Source organism: Hoplias malabaricus, chromosome 5, assembly GCF_029633855.1.
Source record: "Hoplias malabaricus isolate fHopMal1 chromosome 5, fHopMal1.hap1, whole genome shotgun sequence".
NCBI classification, from domain to species: domain Eukaryota; kingdom Metazoa; phylum Chordata; class Actinopteri; order Characiformes; family Erythrinidae; genus Hoplias; species Hoplias malabaricus.
The window spans coordinates 728,733-752,500 of NC_089804.1; the positions used below are offsets into that span (position 1 = coordinate 728,733).

A 23,768-nucleotide genomic window follows, 5' to 3' on the forward strand; every position below is an offset into this window, starting at 1 on the left:
TCTTTGTAAGGGTTCTGGGAGATCTGTTGGGTTGATCGCTCTCGATCAAGAGAAGGCTTTTGATCGAGTTGATCACCAGTACCTTTTGAATGTTCTTAGTGTTTGGGGTTGGGGATGTTTTTTCAGGCTGGGTGAGGCTGCTGTATTCTGGGGCCTCCTATATGGTGAAGGTGGGAGGTGGGCTGAGCAGATCAATTGGGGTCTCCCATGGCATTAGGCAGGGGTGTCCGATGTCTGGTCAGTTGTACAGTTTGGTTATTGAACCGTTGCTTTTCCGTCTCAGAGAGAGGATAGTGGGGTTTCATGTTGCACAAATACATCAGTGTCCAAGCATTGCACTTTCTGCCTACGCTGATGATGTAACTGTTTTTATTAATGATGAGCAGGATGTGAGGTCTTTGTCTGAGGCTTTAAAGCTGTATGAGAAGGCTTCTTCAGCTAAAGTCAATTGGGATAAAAATGAGGCATTATGGGCTGGCCAGAGGAAGGCACCTTCCCTTCCAGGCAGCTTGAGGTGGGCTACAGAGGGCTTGAAGGTGCTGGGGGTGTTTCTTGGGACAGATGAGTTCCGGAAACAGAACTGGAATGGCGTAGTGGAGAGAATGCGCACCAAATTTTCTCTGTGGAAATTGTTGCTTCCCCAGTTGTCCTATAGGGGGAGGGTGCTTTTTGCCTCCACCCTTTGGCATAGATTCAGTGTTCTACAGCCACCAGCCAGACTGGTGCAGGAGGTACAGAGACTGTTGGTGACGTTCTTCTGGACGGGTCAACACTGGGTCAGATCCGCCGCCCTGTATCTGCCAGTCCAAGAGGGAGAACAGGGTTATGGCCTTTCGTCTGCAGGTTGCTCAGAGACTGATGTGCCAAGAGCATCCTGCATGGATGGATGCTGGGATTACAATGAGCTGATGGTCTGAACTTTGATCTCCATCTTTTCCTCATGGACTTGAGAGAAGATGAACTTAGAGGACTTACTCCGTTTTACAGATCGGTAAGGAGGCCTGGAGAGTCTTTGTAATTTTATGTCGACTGATACACCTGCCGGCACCTGGTTAATTGAAGAGCCATTGTTTTTAAATTCCTTTGTATGATCACATTTGTTGTCCTCAAATACTGTGCACTGTGCAATACCGTCTGCTGGCTGCAGGATTCTCAAAGCTGGGCCACTTGGTGACTACCACAGTGTAGACAGTGAGGGAGAGAACTGGTCTCACTTCCAGGCATCTGTTGGATCAGCTTGTGGCTGAGATAAGGTGATCTTTGCCTGCAGACGCTGGACCTTTCTGACCAATCTGCCCAAAAAGCGGATGTTGGGTAGAGGTGCAGTGGAAGTGAGGGCTGTGTTTGAGGGACTGGTGGCTGCGTGACTGAGATTGGAGCATGCGTAATACAGACTGACTGGGAACTTGACAGAGTTTGAATCCATTTGGGGAATAAATAAAGAGTTGAGGAAAATGATGATTTGATGTTGACTTTTTAGACTTCTCTCTATTATAATCTTTTTTTAATGTAAATATGAATTATTACACTGTTTTGTAATGTCTCTATTTTTTTTTTGGGGGGGGCTATAATAAAGGTGTTTTCAATCTCTCTCTGTGGTTCTGTCTCCCTCTCTCTCTCTCTCTCTCTCATTCATTGTTTTTTGACGGTCTTGGGTTGAGGAGCGTTTCCGAGGATGGAGTCGAGCTGAGCCACCAGATCTGGAGTTAATAACGACAGAACCTGAGAGAGAAAAAGAAAGAGAACATAGAGAGAGAGCAGTGAAGAGCAATCCCTGTAGAAGTGTGTGTGTGTGTTTGTGTGAGTTACCTTGAGGGCCCCGAGGTTCTCCAGGAGCTGTTGTGTAGTGGAGACTCCGATCAGGATGGAGCTGACCCCCTCACTCCTCATACACCACGCTGAGGGACAGAGAACACAGCGTCACACTGCTCCCTAGTGGCCTGCTGTGTGTGTGTTGGTAAGTATGACTTACGGGGACAAAATTCCTGAATACATACCGTCATTACAGGGACACTTGGGTTACAAGGACACTTTTGGTGTCCCCGTAAGTCTTGAATGTTTAAAGCTGTATTTTTAAACCTGTGACTATTTTCACAAAGTAAAACTAGACTGGATCTGTAGATACATCCAAGACACATCTATTACAATAGCTGAATAGTACACCGTGTAAACGGGCTGTTATGCTGGTTTATAAAAAGTATCCTTTAAACCTCAGACCGGGTTTGTGTTTAGGTTGTGTATCGGTGGAATCCTGGTTTTCGCGCCTGCGCCATACCCGCAAGCAGCAGAACTTTTCCTGGGAACGGAGCTACAGACTTCCTCAGGAGGGGCCTTTTCCCACAATCCTTTGCCTGGTATGTATTTTCCACTAATATATCATTACCAACCACGGATTATATTTTAAATATAGCTACATAACTATGAACAAATTTACATCATGACACTTCAAACAGTGTCGATTTTTGTTTAATATGCAAATGAGCTAGTATTAGAGAAGTAAAATATCTGGATCTAACGAGGTAGTTCATAAAACACATCACAACAGACACGATACAACAAATGAAAGTTTTCCTCAGTCATATTTTTAAATAATTATTAGCTTAGTTTTTCCTTTTTTATTTTGTTTTAATTATTTATTTATTTATTTATTTTTTGTGATGATTAGCTGTGCCTATATTATTTTCACTAAACTGGGATAAGTGAAGGTCTTTTTATTTTGAACTCGGGGCAATTGAGTCTATTTAACATTGCAATAAAAGCAAGTGGGGTTGTTTTATCTTGAGAAAATGGACAGTTGAGATGTTTTAGCCTGAATCGGTACATTGATTTAGAAAATTGAGAGGTGCAGCAAGTTAGCAATAGTTGGGGTCAGCACCGGAAGTGAGTTTACAGATGAACGGTCTCTATGGGCTGGGGAAACGTCTCCAGTGAGAGGAAAGACTGAAACAGCACATTTTCCTCAATAAAAAACTGTTGTATACTGAGGGGGCAGCGCTGGGAAAGATGAAATACGCTATAAGATCTGTACTGACGCTTAAATAAATAACTTTACAATTATATACATATCACCTAAAACAAAGTTTCGTCCTCCACATAGTCATATGGAAAACCGCCTTTGATGTTGGTGTTTTAATCGCCTGACATTTTACACATCTTGTAGATTTGGTGTGTTTATTTACATCTATGGAAACTTATTTAAAATCATCTCATTGGTTTCTTCAGATAACACCACTGAGGGTGTGTATTTAATTTAGTGTATAAATATGTCAACAGAATCGTGTATATTAATTAATTTACAGCTTAATATAACATTATAATATTTACACTGTATAGATTTAAAATATTAAATTGTTTTGTCCCATTCTGTTTTGCCTTTTTTTGGGTTACAGCAACATGACTCAACCCAAAGAACCATGCATGTAGTATTATTTCTTTGGGAACTGATCAGCAAAACATAATTGAAGAAAGATACATAAATGAGTACAAAGGTCAGAATTCTCTCTCTTAAATGTTTAATTGAGATGTCAATGTATAAAATAATGGTATAACGCCTCTAACTTTTATGTTATGTTTATCTCTGTAGATGTCAGAAGACAAGATTCCTGTAACAACATTCTCCAAGAAGATCTCAGATCCAGGTTCACAGGTACACACCTAAAGCCAAAAGTTGTTAATTGTTCTTAAACCGTGTCCAGTATTTGTATAAATCAGTGAAGTAGTGTGTGTATGTGTGTACCTGACTAACGACTGGTGTGTGAGAACGTATTTGGGTTTGTAAGGTCTGAACATGTCGGTTGTTATAGTGTAGACAAAATGTGTGATTGTTAACTTTTTGCTTGGTTTCAATTAGGGTTACTTCTACTAGATATTTTTGCAGCACTCATGTTGAAATACTCTATAAAGACTGTGTTATGTACTTTCCTCACTAGATAAATGCTGACCCTCCATTTGCTTCAAGAAATGTCACAGCTATGGATCATCCAGAGTCAGAAATCCCGGTAAATAAATATTTCATTTTTTGCAGTCAATACCTAAAGATTATCACGGTCATGGAACTTTGGCTGACAGTTAATTAATGCATAAATAATTGCCCTCACCTTAAATATATGCCATTAGGTAATTTCTGTTATAACAGAGAGACATGCCAATACCCTTTAATCTATTAAATCTATTGTAATTTCTCCGTACCAAGTACATTTAATTGAAAATGGTGTGATTTATTTATTTTCTTTATTATTATTTTAGTTTTTTGTAGACCCCAGCACATAGTGGTATTGTGAGAACAGGATTTGGTTTGTGAGAACTGAATGTCCAATTTGGAGGGTGGGATGAAAGGACATGGTCAGTTTTTAAGAGATGTATTTAAAGGTGCTTTCTTATTTAGCTCCTACGTATTGTACACAAGGGGCATGTATTGAATTCCCTTCGTTGTATCAATTAAATATAGGCACTACAGGTTTTCATAATGTGCAGTAAGTCTTGTGTTAATTTAACCCTAAAGTACATGTCGTTCTTTGTCTTGATGCCAATTCAGAACTCACTGGGTCCTGTGAAGACTGTCACTGGTGAGCGTGCTGAACCACATGCACAGGTAAGTCTTTAAATTGTTCTGTATTAGTCTGAATCAGTGAAGTAGTGTGTGTGTGTGTGTGTGTACCTGACTAAGGGCTGGTTTGTGAGAACATGACTGGGTTTGTAAGGGCTGAATGAGACATTGTTTAGAGTTTATTGCTCCTAACTAAACCATGGTATGCTTCAAATGATAATTGCATTTGCTTCAATAAATGTGACATCATGTGATTGTCTGCAGTCAGATGTATTATTTATATATCTATATAAACTGTTGTCCTGTACTTGACAAAGGCAGTAGTGAGGGATGTGGGCTTGTACACCTGACTTAAGACTGCTTTATAAGAACACTGTTTGGTTTGTGAGGACTTGGTACTTCATTATACAAAAAATACAATGATTATTACAGTACTTTTTTAAAACAGATTTTGATATCCATGTTCATTATTATTACTATTCATATACTACTCCATTATTTGTAACTTACATAATTTGCAGACCCAGACCTGCTTCTTTTGTTAGTTGTTTTATTCTGATTAGTGTGATATTTATAAAGACAGGTTATTAAATACTTGTTTTCTCTAAACAAAGATCAGAGCTGTTTACAGTTTACAAATACACTAAAATCTGAATCTATTGCATATGCACTATGCTCTGTGTGACTGAATTAGTAATTTTGTATGAGTACTATTCATGGTGCTACAATGAGATAATGGAAGAGTTCTTAATGTTTATTGAAGGAGCTGAAACAACTGGAAACCACCGTTTTGGTGATATAAGTAGATTTCACTTTGACTTTAGGGAGATGATGATAATGTAGCAAAGGCCTTTAGCCTGTTGCCCATGCTAAACATATGCCCCTCATTATTATTCTATATTTATCTCACCTCACCCACACTGATAATTGCACTTTTAAACTGTTTTACAGAGGATATTACTGTATCATAGAGTCTTTAATTGGGCTGTTTAAAATGTTCAAGGCATCACTGATGCCTGTATTCAAAGCGAGTCCCATTACTGTACCTAATAACTTGACGCATGCATGTTAAATCTCATTTTATATACTTATAAATATAAGGAAATAGTGTTACATGTATATTTATATGTGCATTTGGCATTTAAAAAGATTTACACTTTTCTGACATACAGCTTCCTCTTTTTTACTTTTTTGCAGTGTGTGAAGCATCATTTGGTTGTGGAAAAATGCTCAGTTTGCTTTGGACCATTTGTACCGATTAGATGGACTGGACTTGGATGTAAACGTAAGTTATATTGCATGTTTCATATGTGCCTCACAATCCATTCAGTGCCTTCATGTGTGTCTAGGTACCCAATCTGATCATTGTAAATTCAGGTTCCTTAAATTGCCTCCTTTGTTTTATGCTTTTTCAGTCTGTTCTGGTGTCTGGTGAAAACCACTTCAGATGACCAGAGGCCAGAATCATGGGTAGGGTCAATTTAATTCTAAACTGATCTACAAACTCCCAAATCAAAGTTTGAATTGCTAAGTCAAAAATTCACAAACCCATTTAGCCAGTTGTGTGGTGGAATATTATACAAGTAATACCCCAGCTGTAGACATACATAATTTCTATCTTCTGTGTGATGTGATATAACAGTGAAATGCTATGATCTTTTGCAACTGGTGTGGTATAATCATACTAATGTTATGGGCTAGTAGTACTACTTGGGGATGAATAACATGAGAGATTGACATGCACTCTTAGATCTTTCTCAGTTTTCTTATTTGCCAGGATATTATTGAAACCAGTGATGAGAGTCTTTCTTCTGGGGATGAATTTATACCAAACTCTGAGGAAGGTGCTGATTCTTCTGAGTTGGAGAATGACAACAATGCAACGTCCTCGGACGTGGGGCAGATGCTTGTGCTTAAGAAGACAATAGCAGATAAAACTATTCAGGACCCAACGAAAGAGCACTCTGTGGATTTGGGTGAAATGTTTAATTGCTCGTTAGACAATATTTCTGAAAAGATGCATAGCAAGGCAGCATGTATGGAACTGACATCAATACAGGTCCATTCAAGCAACAAAAATTACTGTTTTGTCTGCAAAAAGCCACAAACCAAACTTGCCCAGCATTTCAGAGTACATGAACGCAAAGAGTCAGAAGTTGCTAAAGTCCTTTCCCTTCCCAAAGGTTCAAGAAAACGGAAAATAATGCTATAAAAGCTTAGAAACAAGGGCAATTTTCAACATAATAGTGCTGCAATATCACAGGGATTGGGCTCTTTAAAAGAGAAACGAAAGTCCGGAACTAAGGGTGATTCAACTAAATATGATTCTGCATGTATTGTAGTGGCATGTTTGTTAGGAAGGCACTATGGAGGCATGCAAGGAGATGCCATTAGAGGCCTGACTCAGATGAAGAAAATCATGGCAAGAGGCAAATCCTTAGATTAGGTGCAGCATGCTCTTCACTGATGCCAAACATATCAGAGGGAGTTTGTAGAATGTTGAGAAACATGAATCAGGATGAGATCACAGCAGCTGTGAGAAATGACTAATGCATTTTACAGTTGGCCCAGTCCTTGTTTAGCAAACATGACCATGATACTACAAAACATGAGTATGTAAGACAAAAACTCCGTGAACTAGGAAGACTGTCATTACCCTTCACAATAAAGCATCAATTCATAACTTGGAAGAAGCAATAAAACCAGCCAATTTTGAAAAAGTGATCTTATGTGTCAAGGAAACAGCAGGATATGATCAGGAGAGGAACACCTATAGTTCACCAAGCCTTGCACTAAAACTTGGGCACTCCTTGCACAAAGTCTGTGATATAATTCACTGTAGAGCACTGATGTCAGATGATGATGAGCTGAGGAAATCAGCCAATCATTGCCCTGACAATTTTGCAGGAAAGCAAATTCAATAAACCTTCAACAATTCCCGTAGCCGAGGATGTACAGAAATTGCACAAACACCTTGAGTGTAAGGCACAACATGCAATCTGTGAATTCTAGAATGTTCCATCACCAAGTGTATATGCAGAGATAGCCAAAGTCACGTTAACACAGGTGATCTTATTCAACAGGAGGCGTGATCAAGCAAAAGTCCATGATGTTGCTCAGGGTCTTACAGCATTGGAACAGAAACTCTGGCAGAATTTTAGCAGAGTTGAGTTGAAGCGCAAACGAGAACACGGTAGCTGTTCTCCTTACCCCTGACATGGTGCAAGCACTCTCAATGATTGCTGAAAAAAGACAGGACTGTCATGTTCCTAGAGAAAATATTTTTCTTTTTGGGATTCCCAAATATTTACGTCATTGTAGGGGACAGGACTGCCTTCGATATTTTGCTGGTGGCTGGGGTGCAAAATATCCTGGACACCTTAGATCAACTCAACTGAGGAAACATGTGGCTACGGTTTCCCAGATCTTGAATTTAAAGAACAATGAACTTGACCAGCTTGCTGACTTCATGGGTCACGATATCAGAATTCACAGGGTATACTACCGATTGCCAGAATCCACTGTGCAAGTGGCCAACATTTCTAAACTGTTAATTGCCATGGAGAAAGGCCAGCTACCCAAACTCAGGGGGGAAGCTCTGGATGAAATTTCAGGTATTTATTTTTAGATGGATTTCATATTTGTGAAAAATAAATGGATGTAGTAGCTTTCATGATCACCCATTTGTATAAAGGTTTTTTTATTATTATTATTAGTTTTTAATATAAAGCACCATGATAGAAATAGCAGAGAAAGTAATAGTCAAATGATACCTTTTATAGCAAAGAAGTTTTGTACAAGTTAATGTTTTTCAGATTTAAGTGTCACAGACAGCAGTAGTGATGAGGATTTTGAAAACAGATCTTCAGACAAATTTTCAGGTAGTTATACCTTTACTAATCAATGTAAGATTTACTCATAGCATTACATTTCACTTTTGACAAAGATTTTTATAAATTCATGTTTTTAAATAATAATAATAATAATTATATTGACCATGATTCTCTTTATAAAAGCAATAAAGGAAAAAATATCCAAGGAGTGAATGTTTTATAGGCAATTTATTGATAAATTGCATTGAAGAAATGCTTCTGAGCACAAGAAACAGGATTGTGTCTGTTTTTTTGCTGAAATAATGCATACAAGTTTTAATGCAAAATGTTGATGCTTCCTAATTAGTCTAAAAAACTGGGTATTTAATTGTGCTCCTGCTATTAGGAATTTAATCTATTTACAGTTTTTACAAACAAGTCCCTGAGGTGTGTATTTAAACACTGTGTGCTTATAAATAATTACAGTTGCTGGTCCCTTTTTTGTTATTTACTGTTGTGTGTAGGTGAAACTATGTCCTGCAGTTATGAAATAAGCAATCAGCCTAAAGCTGCCAGTGCCAAGAAATCTTCCCTAGAAGGTAAGACTGATCAGATTGGTGGTTGATTTTCTCCAAACTAAGTACAAAACCCAGATGCACTGACTGTAATTAGAGAGTATATTATTAAATCATAAAATTATGATTTTGAATATTACTGAGAAATTACTTTCATCTTTTCAACATGATGGTAGTATGCTTCATACTTTTCTGTAATTTGCTATTAAAATTTAAGAATTGTGGATACTCACTTAAAAAGTGCATTGCACTTTAATGCTCAGCTTGAGCAAGTTATTTGCCATGTGTCTGTACAGAATATAACAGTTGTTTATGTTTATTCATTGAATAACATAAGCTGGGGGTTAATGTTACTTGTTTTACGTCTAGAACCAGCTTTTAAAACAAGAAATGTATACTACAGGTAGCTGTGTATTCTAAATAACTTTTGGCTTTCTAATTGTTAGACGGTGTACCTGAGACGACTGTAACAAGGAGGACAGTGGTTTGGAGGCCATGGACAACAAAGGAGGTTCATGCTGTATCGAGGCATTTCAAACCCCACATATTCAAAGGACACTTGGCTTCAAAACTGGAGTGTGAAAAATGCAAGAAAGCAGAATATCCCATTTTAGAAGGGTGAACCATCCTAAACATTCGTGACTATGTTAGGAACAAAGGGTGCAGTTTCCAAAAGCAGACTGAATATTAAGGTGGCTAACAAAAACAGCTCAGCTATTGTCAGTAATATGCAAATTTATTGCAAGTAATCCTAATGCAGTGTAAGTTTCTGTAATCACATGACCCCCTTTCTTGCTGGTCTCCTTATACGTGAACTACTGTGACACCAGAAGATTTAATATGCTACATTTAAGGGTCATTTCCATTTTTATCTGCTGAAGAGAATTGTTTTAAAATTTTTAGATATGCTCTTTAAAGATACCATGTTCTTGTTGAACAACCAAGCCAGTAGTTCACAATAATATGAATGTCTTCCACTATTGCAATGTTTTTAAATTTAGCTGGTTTATTTGAGTCATTCAGTGAAGTGCCATATGTAAATTATTATTCAGTGGGAAGAGCCGTGTAGGGCGGCACGGTGGTGCAGCAGGTAGGTGTCGCAGTCACACAGCTCCAGGGACCTCCAGGTTGTGGGTTCGATTCCCGCTCCGGGTGACTGTCTGTGAGGAGTGTGGTGTGCTCTCCCTGTGTCTGTGTGGGTTTCCTCCGGGTGACTGTCTGTGAGGAGTATGGTGTGTTCTCCCTGTGTCTGTGTGGGTTTCCTCCGGGTGACTGTCTGTGAGGAGTGTGGTGTGTTCTCCCTGTGTCTGTGTGGGTTTCCTCCAGGTGCTCTGGTTTCCTCCTACGCTCCAAAAACACACGTTGGTAGGTGGATTGGCGACTCAAGTATCCGTAGGTGTGAGTTGTGAGTGAATGTGTGTGTGTCTGTGTTGCCCTGTGAAGGACTGGCACCCCCTCCAGGGTGTATTTCCTCCTTGCGCCCAGAGCAGTGGGTCCAGGTAGGCTCTGGACCCACCGCGACCCTGAACTAGATAAGGGTTACAGATAATGAATGAATGAATGAAAGAGCCATGTATATAGTACTTTTGCACTGCATGGCCTCGGCCTGACTCGATGCACTTTTACTTGGTTATTTTTTCACTAGCACAGCTTCCCAACAAAATGGATCCAGTTTTGTTGCAAAAGCTAATCTTTAATGGGAACTGTAGGCTTTGAAATCCACAACAACAGTAGTTATGTTAGGCCTGGTTTACTTGGCATGTATTCACATTTTGATTTTGTGTTTTGTATTTTTAATTTTTTTTTTTTGTTGTTTGTTTGTTAGTTATTTTTCTTTTGGACTGAACGCCGCTCCATGCCCAGTTCTCACAGTCGAGTTTTCCTTGTTGAAGTGTCAGGCTCTCGCTGGATTATTTCATTGGCCACCAACTCAAGACTCAAAAAACAGAGACTAAAAGAATAGTACTCAGTTCTACGACCAGGTACCAGATTTGTGCCAAAAGACAGCTATTCAGAAGGAAGAGCCACATGTACATTGTTATTCAGTAGGGTGGGCCACATGTAGACTGTTACTTGAAACAATAGTCTGTTTTTACTCAGTTAATCAGTTTAATTCCCTATAAAGGTTGACTTTGACCTGTTTTTAAAATGAATATCTTTTAGTCCAAGTGTGACAAATGAAATAGCGTTGAACAATTTCTAAATAAAATTCTCTAATGCTTGGCCTTCTCTCATGTTGCTTTCAATTTGTTTTTGAATATTAACTTCACAGTAATTATTAAAAATGCCATTGTATTTATTCCATTCTACAGTATTTTTTACCTCCAAAAATGTTGCACCGGTAAATCCCCAAAGACTTCATAGAATATGAAAAGGTTTTGTTTGTTTTTTTTCTCTTATTGCACATAATTTTATCCATGACTTTAACTTTTACAAGGCATTTTTAAGGTAATTTTCTTTTAAAATAGAAAATTGTGTATTATTATTTATTAATTGTTGAATGTTTTGCTGATGGGTTCAGTAATGCAGCATTTTCATTCTGCTTTTTTCTCCTCTGTGACTGCAGTTTTACATTTCTGTAACTAAACACTGGGGTCATGCTGTCAGTGAAGAGTTTATTCACATTACAGTGGTAATGCTGACTTTTAGTGCATGTATCTCACAAAATAGTACTTTATGTAGGTAATGTGTTATGGGTATGGTGTACATTCAAGCAGTTATTTAAAAAAACTAATCTGACTGAAGACAGATTGACCAAAACAAAGCTGTTTTTAAAATATTGGTTACATTTGACTGGCAGAATATTTGTCGTTTTAAGTCTGTATTGACAGTATCTGTTCATGTTTGTGTGTTGTGTATGGGGTCTGTGCTTATAAACCATCTATGTCCTTATTAACACTACTCAGGTCATGTCCCCATAAGGTTGTAAAATGTCAGGGATGTGGTTGTACGTGATTTGTAAGTAAATACAGTGATTTTAAGTTGGATGTATCATTAGCAGGTTTAAAGATTGTTTTTGGAGTTACTTACACGTTCGTAGCATACGTGGAAAGTGGTGTCCCTATAATGCAGGTGTTCCCATACACTGTGTGTGTGTGTATATGTGTGTGTGTGTACCTATGGCGAGTTGTGCAGCGCTGCAGCCGAGTTTCTGAGCCAGTGTTTGTGTTTCTTTGATCTTCATCATCTGCCGCCGTCCTTCATCACTCTGCACCTTCTCTTTCAGATACTCATAGCCCTCCACACACACACACATTATACACAAATTACACACAGCTACATACACATTACTCATTATATATATATATATATATATATATATATATATATAACTGCACACACACACACACCTTCAGAGCAGCACGGGAAGATTCTGGGATCCCGTCGCAGTATTTCCCTGTTATCACACCACAGGCTAATGGAGACCAGGTCATCACACCTACACCTGCACACACACACAGACATAAATCGTTTTGTGTGTGTGTGTATGGTATGGGGTGTGTTAGAGTTTATGTATCTATATAGAGTGTACAGTTTGTATTGTGTATTCAGAAGGTGTGTGTGTTACTTACCAATTTTGTGGAACAGTTCTGGTAGCTGCACTTCCACTTTCTCTCTCTGAAAGTAGTGATACTCGGCTTGTTCACACAGCGGAGGGATCAGATTAAACTGCCTCGCCACCGAGTACGCCTCCTACACACACACACATGCACACACAGGTTAAAAGTACAAATAGAAAATAGTGTGTGGAGGCAAATGTCTGTGTGTGTGTGTGGGTACAGTGTGTGTACTGTGTGTATGAACAGTGTGTGTGCTGTGTGTACTGTATGTATGTGAACAGTGTGTGTGTATAGTGTATGTGTATGAACTGTGTGTGTGTATTGTGTGTATGAACTGTGTGTGTACTGTATGTATGTAAATAGTGTGTGTTTATGAAGTGTGTGTACTGTGTGTATGAACTGTGTGTGTGTGTGTGCATTGTGTGTAAGAACAGTGTATGTGTGTGTGTGCGTGTGTGTGTGTGTATGTGTATAAACTGTGTGTGTGTGCTGTGTGTATGAACAGTGTGTGTGTGTGGGGGGGGGTACAGTGTGTAGTGTGTGTGTGTATTGTGTGTAGACAGTGCGTGTGTGTGTGTACATTGTGTGTAAGAACAGTGTGTGTGTGTGTGTGTGCTGTGTGTGTACTGTATGTATGTGAACAGTCTGTGTGTGTGTGTGGGGGGGGGTACAGTGTGTGTGTATGTGTATAAACTGTGTGTGTGTACTGTGTGTATGAAAAGTGTGTGGGGGGGGTACAGTGTGTAGTGTGTGTGTGTATTGTGTGTATGAACAGTGTGTGTGTGTGTGTGTACATTGTGTGTAAGAACAGTGTGTGTGTGTGTACTGTATGTATGTGTACAGTGTGTGTGTGTGTATAGTGTATGTGTATAAAGTGTGTGTGTGGGGGGGGGGGGGTACAGTGTGTGTGTACTGTGTGTATGAAAAGTGTGTGGGGGGGGTACAGTGTGTAGTGTGTGTATGAACAGTGTGTGTGGGTACAGTGTGTGTGTGTGCATTGTGTGTAAGAACAGTGTGTGTGTACTGTATGTATGTGAACAGTGTGTGTGTGGGTACAGTGTGTGTGTAGGAGCCACAAATAAGTTTCGACGTCTGAAGGGTAAAGCTGGTGAACAAATGATGGCGGATTTGCCGCTGGAGGATCCTGCCTGACCTTCCTCCCTTCACAAATGTGGGATTAGACTACTTCGGTCCAATTGAAGTAAGGCGAGGAAGAAGCACTGTCAAAAGGTATGTAGTTCTTTTCACTTGTATGCCTAGTAGAGCAATACATTTGGAAGTTGCTTACTCATTGGACACTGATTCATGCATTCATGCTTTGAGAAGATTTGTGTGCAGGAGAGGTCAGGTGAAGCACATCAGGTCAGACAATGGGACGAACCTGGTGGGGGCTCATGCGGAGCTAAGAAAGGCCCTGATGTCACTGCACGAGGGAAAGATCCGAAATACCCTGCTTCCTAAAGGAATTGAATGGAGCTTCAACCCACCAGCCGCATCACATCACGGCGGAGTCTGGGAAAGGCTCATACGCTCCGTCTGGCAAGTGCTGAACCCCACACTCCATCAGCAATGTATTGATGATGAAGGTCTTCAGACCATATTTTGTGAGGCAGAGGCAATCCTTTCCACAGTGTCCTCAGACCCACATGACTTGGAACCGCTAACCCCCAACCACATCCTCCTGCTCAAATCTATGCCCATTTTGCCTCCTGGAACCTTTCTGAAGTCCGATCTCTATGCCAGACGCCGCTGGAAACAGGTCCAGTATATAGCAGACCTCTTCTGGCGTAGATGGACCAAAGAATACCTCCTTTTACAGCAAGAAAGACAAAAATGGACAGTTGTAAAGAAGAATCTACATGCTGGAGACATTGTCCTAGTGGTGGACCCCACTGCTCCTCGAGGGTCCTGGCCAATGGGAAGAGTGCTGGAGACCAGGCCTGATAGCAAGGGATTAGTCCGGTCAGTAAAGCTCCAGACAAAGACGTCTGTCCTTGAGAGACCCATTACCAAGCTGTGCCGAATTCTTGGTGGATGAGTGACCAGTGTCTTCTGATCACATTAGAAAGGAATGTAATGTATACACATTCTCATTATTATTATTATTATTATTATTCATTCTAGAAAAGCCCTTAAGTGTCTACTAATTTAATTAATTATTATTTACGGCTCCTCTTGTAAATGTTAATATTAATTGATTTAAGATCAATTAAGGGGCCGGTGTGTAGAAGCCACAAATACGTTTTGATATTTTGTTGATATTTGTGGGTTTTTTTTTGCTGTTTTGTGAGTGTGCACCCTCTATAGGTGATGGGTGCTACCCTATAAATTAGAGAATAAGGTGCATGATGGGAGGAGGGCAGACCAGCGATACCGCCATTGACCTCAGTTACAGGTGGCGGACTGTGTTTTAGCTCGTGACAAGGCCTGCAGCCATTGGGGCCCACCCGCCGTGTCCAACGGCTATCAATGCAATTTTATGCTCCCATTGCATCTTTATTTTGTATTTCTATTTATTTGTAATAAAGTTACCATCAACATTCTGCAACAAACTCTCTCCTTAAATTTATTGGAACCCAACTGCGAGTCTGACACTGAATCTGTCCTCTCCTGCGTGGTAAAGACAATTAAAAGTGGAAGCAAGGGGTTATAGGATGAACTTGAACTGTTTTTACCACTACAGTGTGTGTGTGTGTGTGGGAACAGTGTGTGGGTACTGTGTGTGTGTGTGTGTGTGGGAACAGTGTGTGGGTACTGTGTGTGTGTGTGTGTGTACTGTGTGTGGGAACAGTGTGTGGGCACTGTGTGTGTGTGTATTGTGTGTATGAACAGTGTGTGTGTGTGAACAGTGTGTGGGTACAGTGTGTGTGTGTATTGTGTGTATGAACAGTGTGTGTGTAGACAGTGTGTGTGTGTGTGCACTGTGTGTTAGAACAGTGTGTGTGTGTGTACAGTGTGTGTGTGGGTACAGTGTGTGGGTACAGTGTGTATTGTGTGTATGAACAGTGTATATGTGTACTGTATGTATGTGAACAGTGTGTGTGTGGGTACAGTGTGCACTGTGTGTAAGAACAGTGTGTGTGTGTGGGAACAGTGTGTGGGTACTGTGTGTGTGTGTGTGTACTGTGTGTATGAACAGTGTGTGTGTGTGGGTACAGTGTGTGTGTGTGTGTGTATTGTGTGTATGAACAGTGTGTGTGTAGACAGTGTGTGTGTGTGTGTGTACTGTGTGTTAGAACAGTGTGTGTGTGTGTACAGTGTGTGTGTGGGTACAGTGTGTGGGTACAGTGTGTATTGTGTGTATGAACAGTGTATGTGTGTACTGTATGTATGTGAACAGTGTGTGTGTGGGTACAGTGTGCACTGTGTGTAAGAACAGTGTGTGTGTGTGGGAACAGTGTGTGGGTACTGTGTGTGTGTGTGTGTACTGTGTGTATGAACAGTGTGTGTGTGTGGGTACAGTGTGTGTGTGTGTGTGTGTATTGTGTGTATGAACAGTGTGTGTGTAGACAGTGTGTGTGTGTGTGTGTACTGTGTGTGTATAAACAGTGGATATGTGTGTGTACAGTGTGTGTGTTGGATGTACTCTCACCATGATCTCCATTGCGCTCCAGCGTGAGGTTCCCCAGTACATCGCCAAGCCCTGGTTAATCACAAACGTCATCGCCCTCACCACCTCTACACACACACACAAACGTGTACCACAAACACAAGCAAACACAACCACACACACAGATAAACAAAAACATAACCCCTGATTAATCACCACCTCTACACAAACCCCGTACTCACAGACCAGACACACACACACACACACCACACTCTCACATCACACACACACACCACACTCTCACATCACACACACACACACCACACTCTCACATCACACACACACACACCACACACACACCACTCACACACACACACCCCGTACTCACAGACCAGACACACACCCACACCACACTCTCACATCACACACACACACACACACACACACACACAGAGTTACTGACCCTCCATGGGGGTGTTGATGTCTGTTCGGTTTGCGAAGACAATGTCCACGTAGTCCATCTGTAATCGGGAGAGAGATCCTCTGAGCCCTGGGGACACACACTCAGCCTCAGACTTCACCTTAGCTCTCAGTATTTATCATTAATCAATATTAATGATCTGTATTCTTCACTAATCAGTATTAATGATCTGTATTCTTCATTAATCAATATTACTAAACCCAAAAAGAGTTCACGAGTCGTACCTTCAATAATGTGTTTCCTGGACAATCCCCTCTCTGTCTCCGCCCTTCAGAGAAAACATTCTTTTACAAACAAACATACACACTCTACACACACACACACACTCACACTTTCTCTCTACACACAGACTCTCACTCTATATACACACACACACACTTTCTCTCACTCTACACACACACAATCTCTCAACACAGACATTCTCACTCCACACACACTCTCACTCTACACACACACTCTCACTCTATACACACACACACACACACACTCTCACTCTATACACACACACACACACACCCTCTCACTCTACACACACACACACACTCACTTTCACTGTACACACACACTTTCTCTCACTCTCACTCTACACACGCACACACTTTCTCTCACTCTACACGCACACACACACACTTTCTCTCACTCTACACGCACACACACACACTTTCTCTCACTCTACACACACACACACACACACACATTCTCTCACTCACTACACACGCACACACCTTCTCTCACTCTATACACGCACACACATTTTCTCTCACTCTCACTCTACACACAAACTTTCTCTCTCACTCTACACACGCTCACACACACTCACTTTCACTCTCACTCTACACACACACCAACTCTCTCTCCCTCTACACACACACACACACTTTCTCTCACTCTCACGCTACACACACACGCTTTCACTCTCACTCCACACACACACACACACACACACACACACATTCTCTCATTCTACACAAACACACACATACACTTTCACCCTCACTCCACACACACACATTTTCTCTCACCCTACACGCACACACTTTATCTCACTGTCACTCTACACACACACACACTTTCTCTCACACTACACACACACACTTTCTCTCACACTACACACACACTTTCTCTCACACTACACACACACACTTTCTCTCACTCTCACACTACACACACAAACACACTTTCTGTCACTTTCACTCTACACACACACACACACACACACTTTCTCTCACCCTCACTCTACACACACACACACACACACACACTTTCTCTCACTGTCACTCTACACACACACACACTTTCTCTCACTTTCACTCTACACACACACACACACTTTCTCTCACTTTCACTCTACACACACACACTTTCTCTCACTCTCACTCTACACACACACACTTTCTCTCACTCTCACTCTACACACACACACACACACTTTCTCTCACTCTCTCTACACACACACACACTTTCTCTCACTCTCACTCTACACACACACACACACACACTTTCTCTCACTCTCACTCTACACACACACACACACACTTTCTCTCACTCTCACTCTACACACACACACACACACTTTCTCTCACTTTCACTCTACACACACACACACACACTTTCTCTCACTCTCACTCTACACACACACACACTTTCTCTCAGTCTCACTCTACACACACACACACACTTTCTCTCACTCTCACTCTACACACACACACACACACTTTCTCTCACTCTCACTCTACACACACACACACACACTTTCTCTCACTCTCACTCTACACACACACACACACTTTCTCTCAGTCTCACTCTACACACACACACACACTTTCTCTCACTCTCACTCTACACACACACACACACACTTTCTCTCACTCTCACTCTACACACACACACACACTTTCTCTCACTCTCACTCTACACACACACACACACACTTTCTCTCACTCTCACTCTACACACACACACTTTCTCTCACTCTCACTCTACACACACACACACACTTTCTCTCACTCTCACTCTACACACACACACACACTTTCTCTCACTCTCACTCTACACACACACACACACTTTCTCTCACTTTCACTCTACACACACACACACTTTCTCTCACTCTACACACACACACACACACTTTCTCTCACTTTCACTCTACACACACACACACTTTCTCTCACTGTCACTCTACACACACACACACTTTCTCTCACTGTCACTCTACACACACACAACTCACTGTCCACCCCAGTAGATCTTTGTAGTGATTACAAAACTGGATCGCCTGAAACAAAAAATACACATTACACACACAGTATACACAATTCATTAACACACACAGACACACACACACAGCTACCTCCATCCTTTTTTCTTGATAATATTCCCCAGTGTTGTCTCTGCTCTACAGAAACAGAGAGAGAACAATGTTAGAAACCAGTCCACCTTAAATCATGAAGCTTACCTGAATATAAACACTGGGGAATTTAAAATCATTAATTGACCTTCCTGAGGCGTAGATCTCTGCCGTGTCAAACAGATTAACACCGTTCTCATACGCTACACTTAACACACTCTCAGCCACCTGTAACACACACACACACACTACAGCAATAAAGTAACAACTCTCATATTCAGAAACAAAAATCAGAGTGTGTGTGTAAAAGGGAGAGAGAGAGAACTGACCTCATCAGAAATTTGGGAGCCAAATGTTACCCAGGTACCTGAAAGACACACACACACACACACACACACTACATGTCAGCAAACAGCACAAAAAAACACAAGTGTGTGTATATGTATATGTGTGTATGTATATATGTGTGTGTGTGTGTGTGTATGTATATGTGTGTGTGTGTGTGAGACTCACCCAGTCCCATACAAGACACTCGTAACCCACACTTTCCCAGATTCCTGCAAATGGGCCATGAATCAATAATCAATCAGTGAGTGTGATCAGTTAAACAGCTCTATAATAATATCACATCAATAATATGATAAAGTTTTCTGATATTAATATTGGATCAATAATGTCACACAGCAAACAATAACAACAAAAAAGGGCGGTTGTGGGTCCGGAGTCTACCCAGAACCACTGGGCACAAGGCAGGAACACACCCTGGAGGCGGCACCAGTCCTTCACAGAGCGACACACACTCACACATTCACTCACACCTACAGACACTTTTGAGCCACAGCAATACATATCCACTCTATAATCAATCAGAGAGAAGATCCTTCAGCATCCCTACACACGCACCATAAATATACTGTAAATTTACGAGAGATGTTTTATTAGAACTGTGTAAACTTATTGTAAACATACAGTCAACAGTTAAAGAATGTCAACTTAAAATAAATGCATGGTGAATGAACTAAACACTAAACACAATGTAAACCCATTGTAAACACTGAACACAGTGTAAACCCATTGTAAACACTGAACCTACTGTAAACACTGAACACAGTGTAAACTCACTGTAAACACTGAACACAGTGTGATCTCACTGTAAACACTAAACACAGTGTAATCTCACTGTAAACAATGAACACAGTGTAAACCCATTGTAAACACTAAACACAGTGTAAACTCACTGTAAACACTGAACACAGTGTAATCTCACTGTAAACAATGAACACAGTGTAAACCCATTGTAAACACTAAACACAGTGTAAACTCACTGTAAACATTAAACACACTGTAAACCCATTGTAAACACTGAACATACTGTAAACACTAAACACAGTGTAATCTCACTGTAAACACTAAACACAGTGTAAATTCATTGTAAACACTGAACATAGTGTAAACTAACTGTAAACACTGAACACGGTGTAATCTCACTGTAAACAATGAACACAGTGTAAACCCATTGTAAACACTAAACACAGTGTAAACTCACTGTAAACACTAAACACAATGTAAACTCACTGTAAACACTGAACAGTGTAAACCCATTGTAAACACTAAACACAGTGTAAACTCACTGTAAACACTAAACACAGTGTAAACCTATTGTAAACACTAAACACAGTGTAAACTCACTGTAAACACTGAACACAGTGTAAACCCATTGTAAACACTGAACACAGTGTAAACTCACTGTAAACACTAAACACAGTGTAAACCCATTGTAAACACTGAACACAGTGTAAACTCACTGTAATCACTGAACACAGTGTAAACCCATTGTAAACACTGAACACAGTGTAAACTCACTTTAAACACTAAACACAGTGTAAACTAGTCAAATCTTTTTTACAAACCTTAGTTACTCTATATTAATCAGTAGCACAGCTTGTTAGAACACTCCCTGGGCACTAAAAATGGCTGTTCGCTGCTCCGGGTGTGTGTGTTCACTGCCCCTAATCACTAGTGTGAGTGGGTTCACTGCCAGGAATGGGTTAAATGCAGAGGTCAAATTTCATTGTACGGTTGTGTCACTAATTCAATAATTTTTGAAGTTCAAGTTGATGCATTGAGAGTTTACACTCAAAATAATAAACAATAAATTTTTTCCAAGATATGCCTGGTTTCTAACACCCAGAGAGAGAGAGAGAAAGGGAGGGAGAGAGAGGGAGAGAGAGAGAGAGAAAGGGAGTGAGGGAGAGAGATGAATAGCTGTGGTGTCAATGAGCACTGAACTCACTAACCTCTCACTAGAAAGGGAGCAGGACTCAGGTGTGTATGTGTGTGTTGTGACTCACCTGTAGGGCATGCAGGTGAGGCTGGCTGTGCTGTCTTTGATGGACAGGTCACACTCTCTCAGGTACAGCTCCAGTCTCCGCCTCTCCATCAGCCTCCGAGCAGCCTCCAGGATCTGAGCTGACGGGTCGTCACGGCAACCGCTCTGCCCCTGCCCCTGGACGTCTCTGGAACGTGCCCCAAATCGTCCCAGGACCTCCACCACCCCTGAGCCCTTCATCTTCCGACTGTTGAAGCCGTAGAGGTCATTCACCGTGAACTTTGACCCCTTTGGCCCGGCCCCCAACCCTGCAGCACCTGCACGACCTGCAAACATCTCTCTCTCTCTCTCTCTGCCACACACACACACACCCACTCACTAAATATACACTATACAAACAACTCACAAAGTAAACACAACACACACACACAAACACACGCACACACATACACACTAAATATACACTATACAAACACTCACAAAGGAAACACTACACACACTAAATATACACTATACAAACACTCAGAGTAAACACTACACACACACATTTAAATATACACTATACAAACACTCACAAAGGAAACACTACACACACTAAATATACACTATACAAACACTCAGAGTAAACACTACACACACTCATTTAAATATACACTATACAAACACTCACAGAGTAAACACTACACACACACATTTAAATATACACTATACAAACACTCACAGAGTAAACACTACACACACACACACACACTAAATAAACACTATACAATCACACACAGACTAAACACTACACACACACAGAAATACACACACGCTAAATATACACTATACAAACACTCAGAGTAAACACCACACACACTCATTAAAATATACACTATACAAACACAGAGTAAACACTACACACACACACACTAAATATACACTATACAAACACTCACAAAGTAAACACTACACACACTAAATATACACTATACAAACACTCAGAGTAAACACTACACACACACTAAATATACACTATACAAACACTCACAGAGTAAATGCTACACACATGCACACACACACACACTAAATATACACTCTACAAAGAACTCACAGAGTAAACACTACACACACAAACACTAAATATACACTATACAATCACACACAGACTAAACACTACACACACACAGAAATACACACACACTAAATATACACTATACAAACACTCAGAGTAAACACCACACACACTCATTAAAATATACACTATACAAACACTCACAGAGTAAACACTACACACACACACACTAAATATACACTATACAAACACTCACAAAGTAAACACTACACACACTAAATATACACTATACAAACACTCAGAGTAAACACTATACACACACACTAAATATACACTATACAATCACACACAGACTAAACACTACACACACACAGAAATACACACACACACACACTAAATATACACTATACAAACACTCAGAGTAAACACCACACACACTCATTAAAAATATACACTATACAAACACTCACCGAGTAAACACTACACACACACACACTAAATATACACTATAAAATCACACACAGACTAAACACTACACACACACAGAAATACACACACACACACACACATTAAATATACACTATACAAACACTCACAGAGTAAACACTACACACACACTCATTAAAATATACACTATACAAACAACTCACAGAGTAAACACTACACACACACACTAAATATACACTATACAAACACTCAGAGTAAACATTACACACACACATTCATTAAAATATACACTATACAGACAACTCACACAGTAAACACTACACACACACACTAAATATACACTATACAAACACTCACACAGTAAACACTACACACACTAAATATACACGATGCAAACACTCAGAGTAAACACTACACACACACTCATTAAAATATACACTATACAAACACTCACAGACTAAACACTACACACACACAGAAATACACACACACTAAATATACACTATACAAACACTCACAGAGTAAACACTACACACACGCACACACACACACACACTAAATATACACTATACAAACACTCACAGAGTAAATACTACACACATGCACACACACACACACACTAAATATACACTCTACAAAGAACTCACAGAGTAAACACTACACACACATAAACACTAAACATACACTATACAAGCACTCACAGAGTAAACACTACACACACACACAAATATACACTACACACACACACACAAATAAAAATAAACACCACACACACGCTCCACTGAGGTTTAGAAGTTCAACACACGCCAACTCTCCTGAAGCCCACTGTCACCTTCCAGCTGTGTGTGTGTGTGTGTGTGTGTGTGAGTGAGAGAGAGAGAGAGAGAGAGAGAGAGAATATATATCCTCCACTCTGGGTAATCCCCCATTCACACACACACACACACACACACACAGAGTGGATCCTCCTCTCATTGGTTGTGGTTTTGATTGACAGGTCATGATTACACCCCTCATCATCATCATCATCATCATAACCTTCTGATATGGGCAGATTAGGCCAT

General features: G+C 40.4%; 1 protein-coding gene across 1 annotated transcript; it reads right to left on the reverse strand.

Moving 5' to 3' along the window:
- Window positions 1-1,632: 1,632 nt before the first annotated feature.
- Window positions 1,633-21,539, reverse strand: LOC136696359 (voltage-gated potassium channel subunit beta-2-like). The gene is made up of 14 exons (XM_066670707.1): window positions 21,226-21,539; window positions 19,388-19,431; window positions 19,204-19,241; window positions 19,023-19,102; window positions 18,878-18,922; window positions 18,758-18,802; window positions 16,749-16,792; window positions 16,507-16,593; window positions 16,086-16,171; window positions 12,506-12,626; window positions 12,284-12,378; window positions 12,051-12,171; window positions 1,810-1,898; window positions 1,633-1,722 (listed from the first exon to the last, which is right to left on the reverse strand). Exons 1-14 carry the CDS (start codon window positions 21,537-21,539, stop codon window positions 1,633-1,635), a joined length of 1,299 nt encoding a protein of 432 aa, XP_066526804.1.
- Window positions 21,540-23,768: the final 2,229 nt, after the last annotated feature.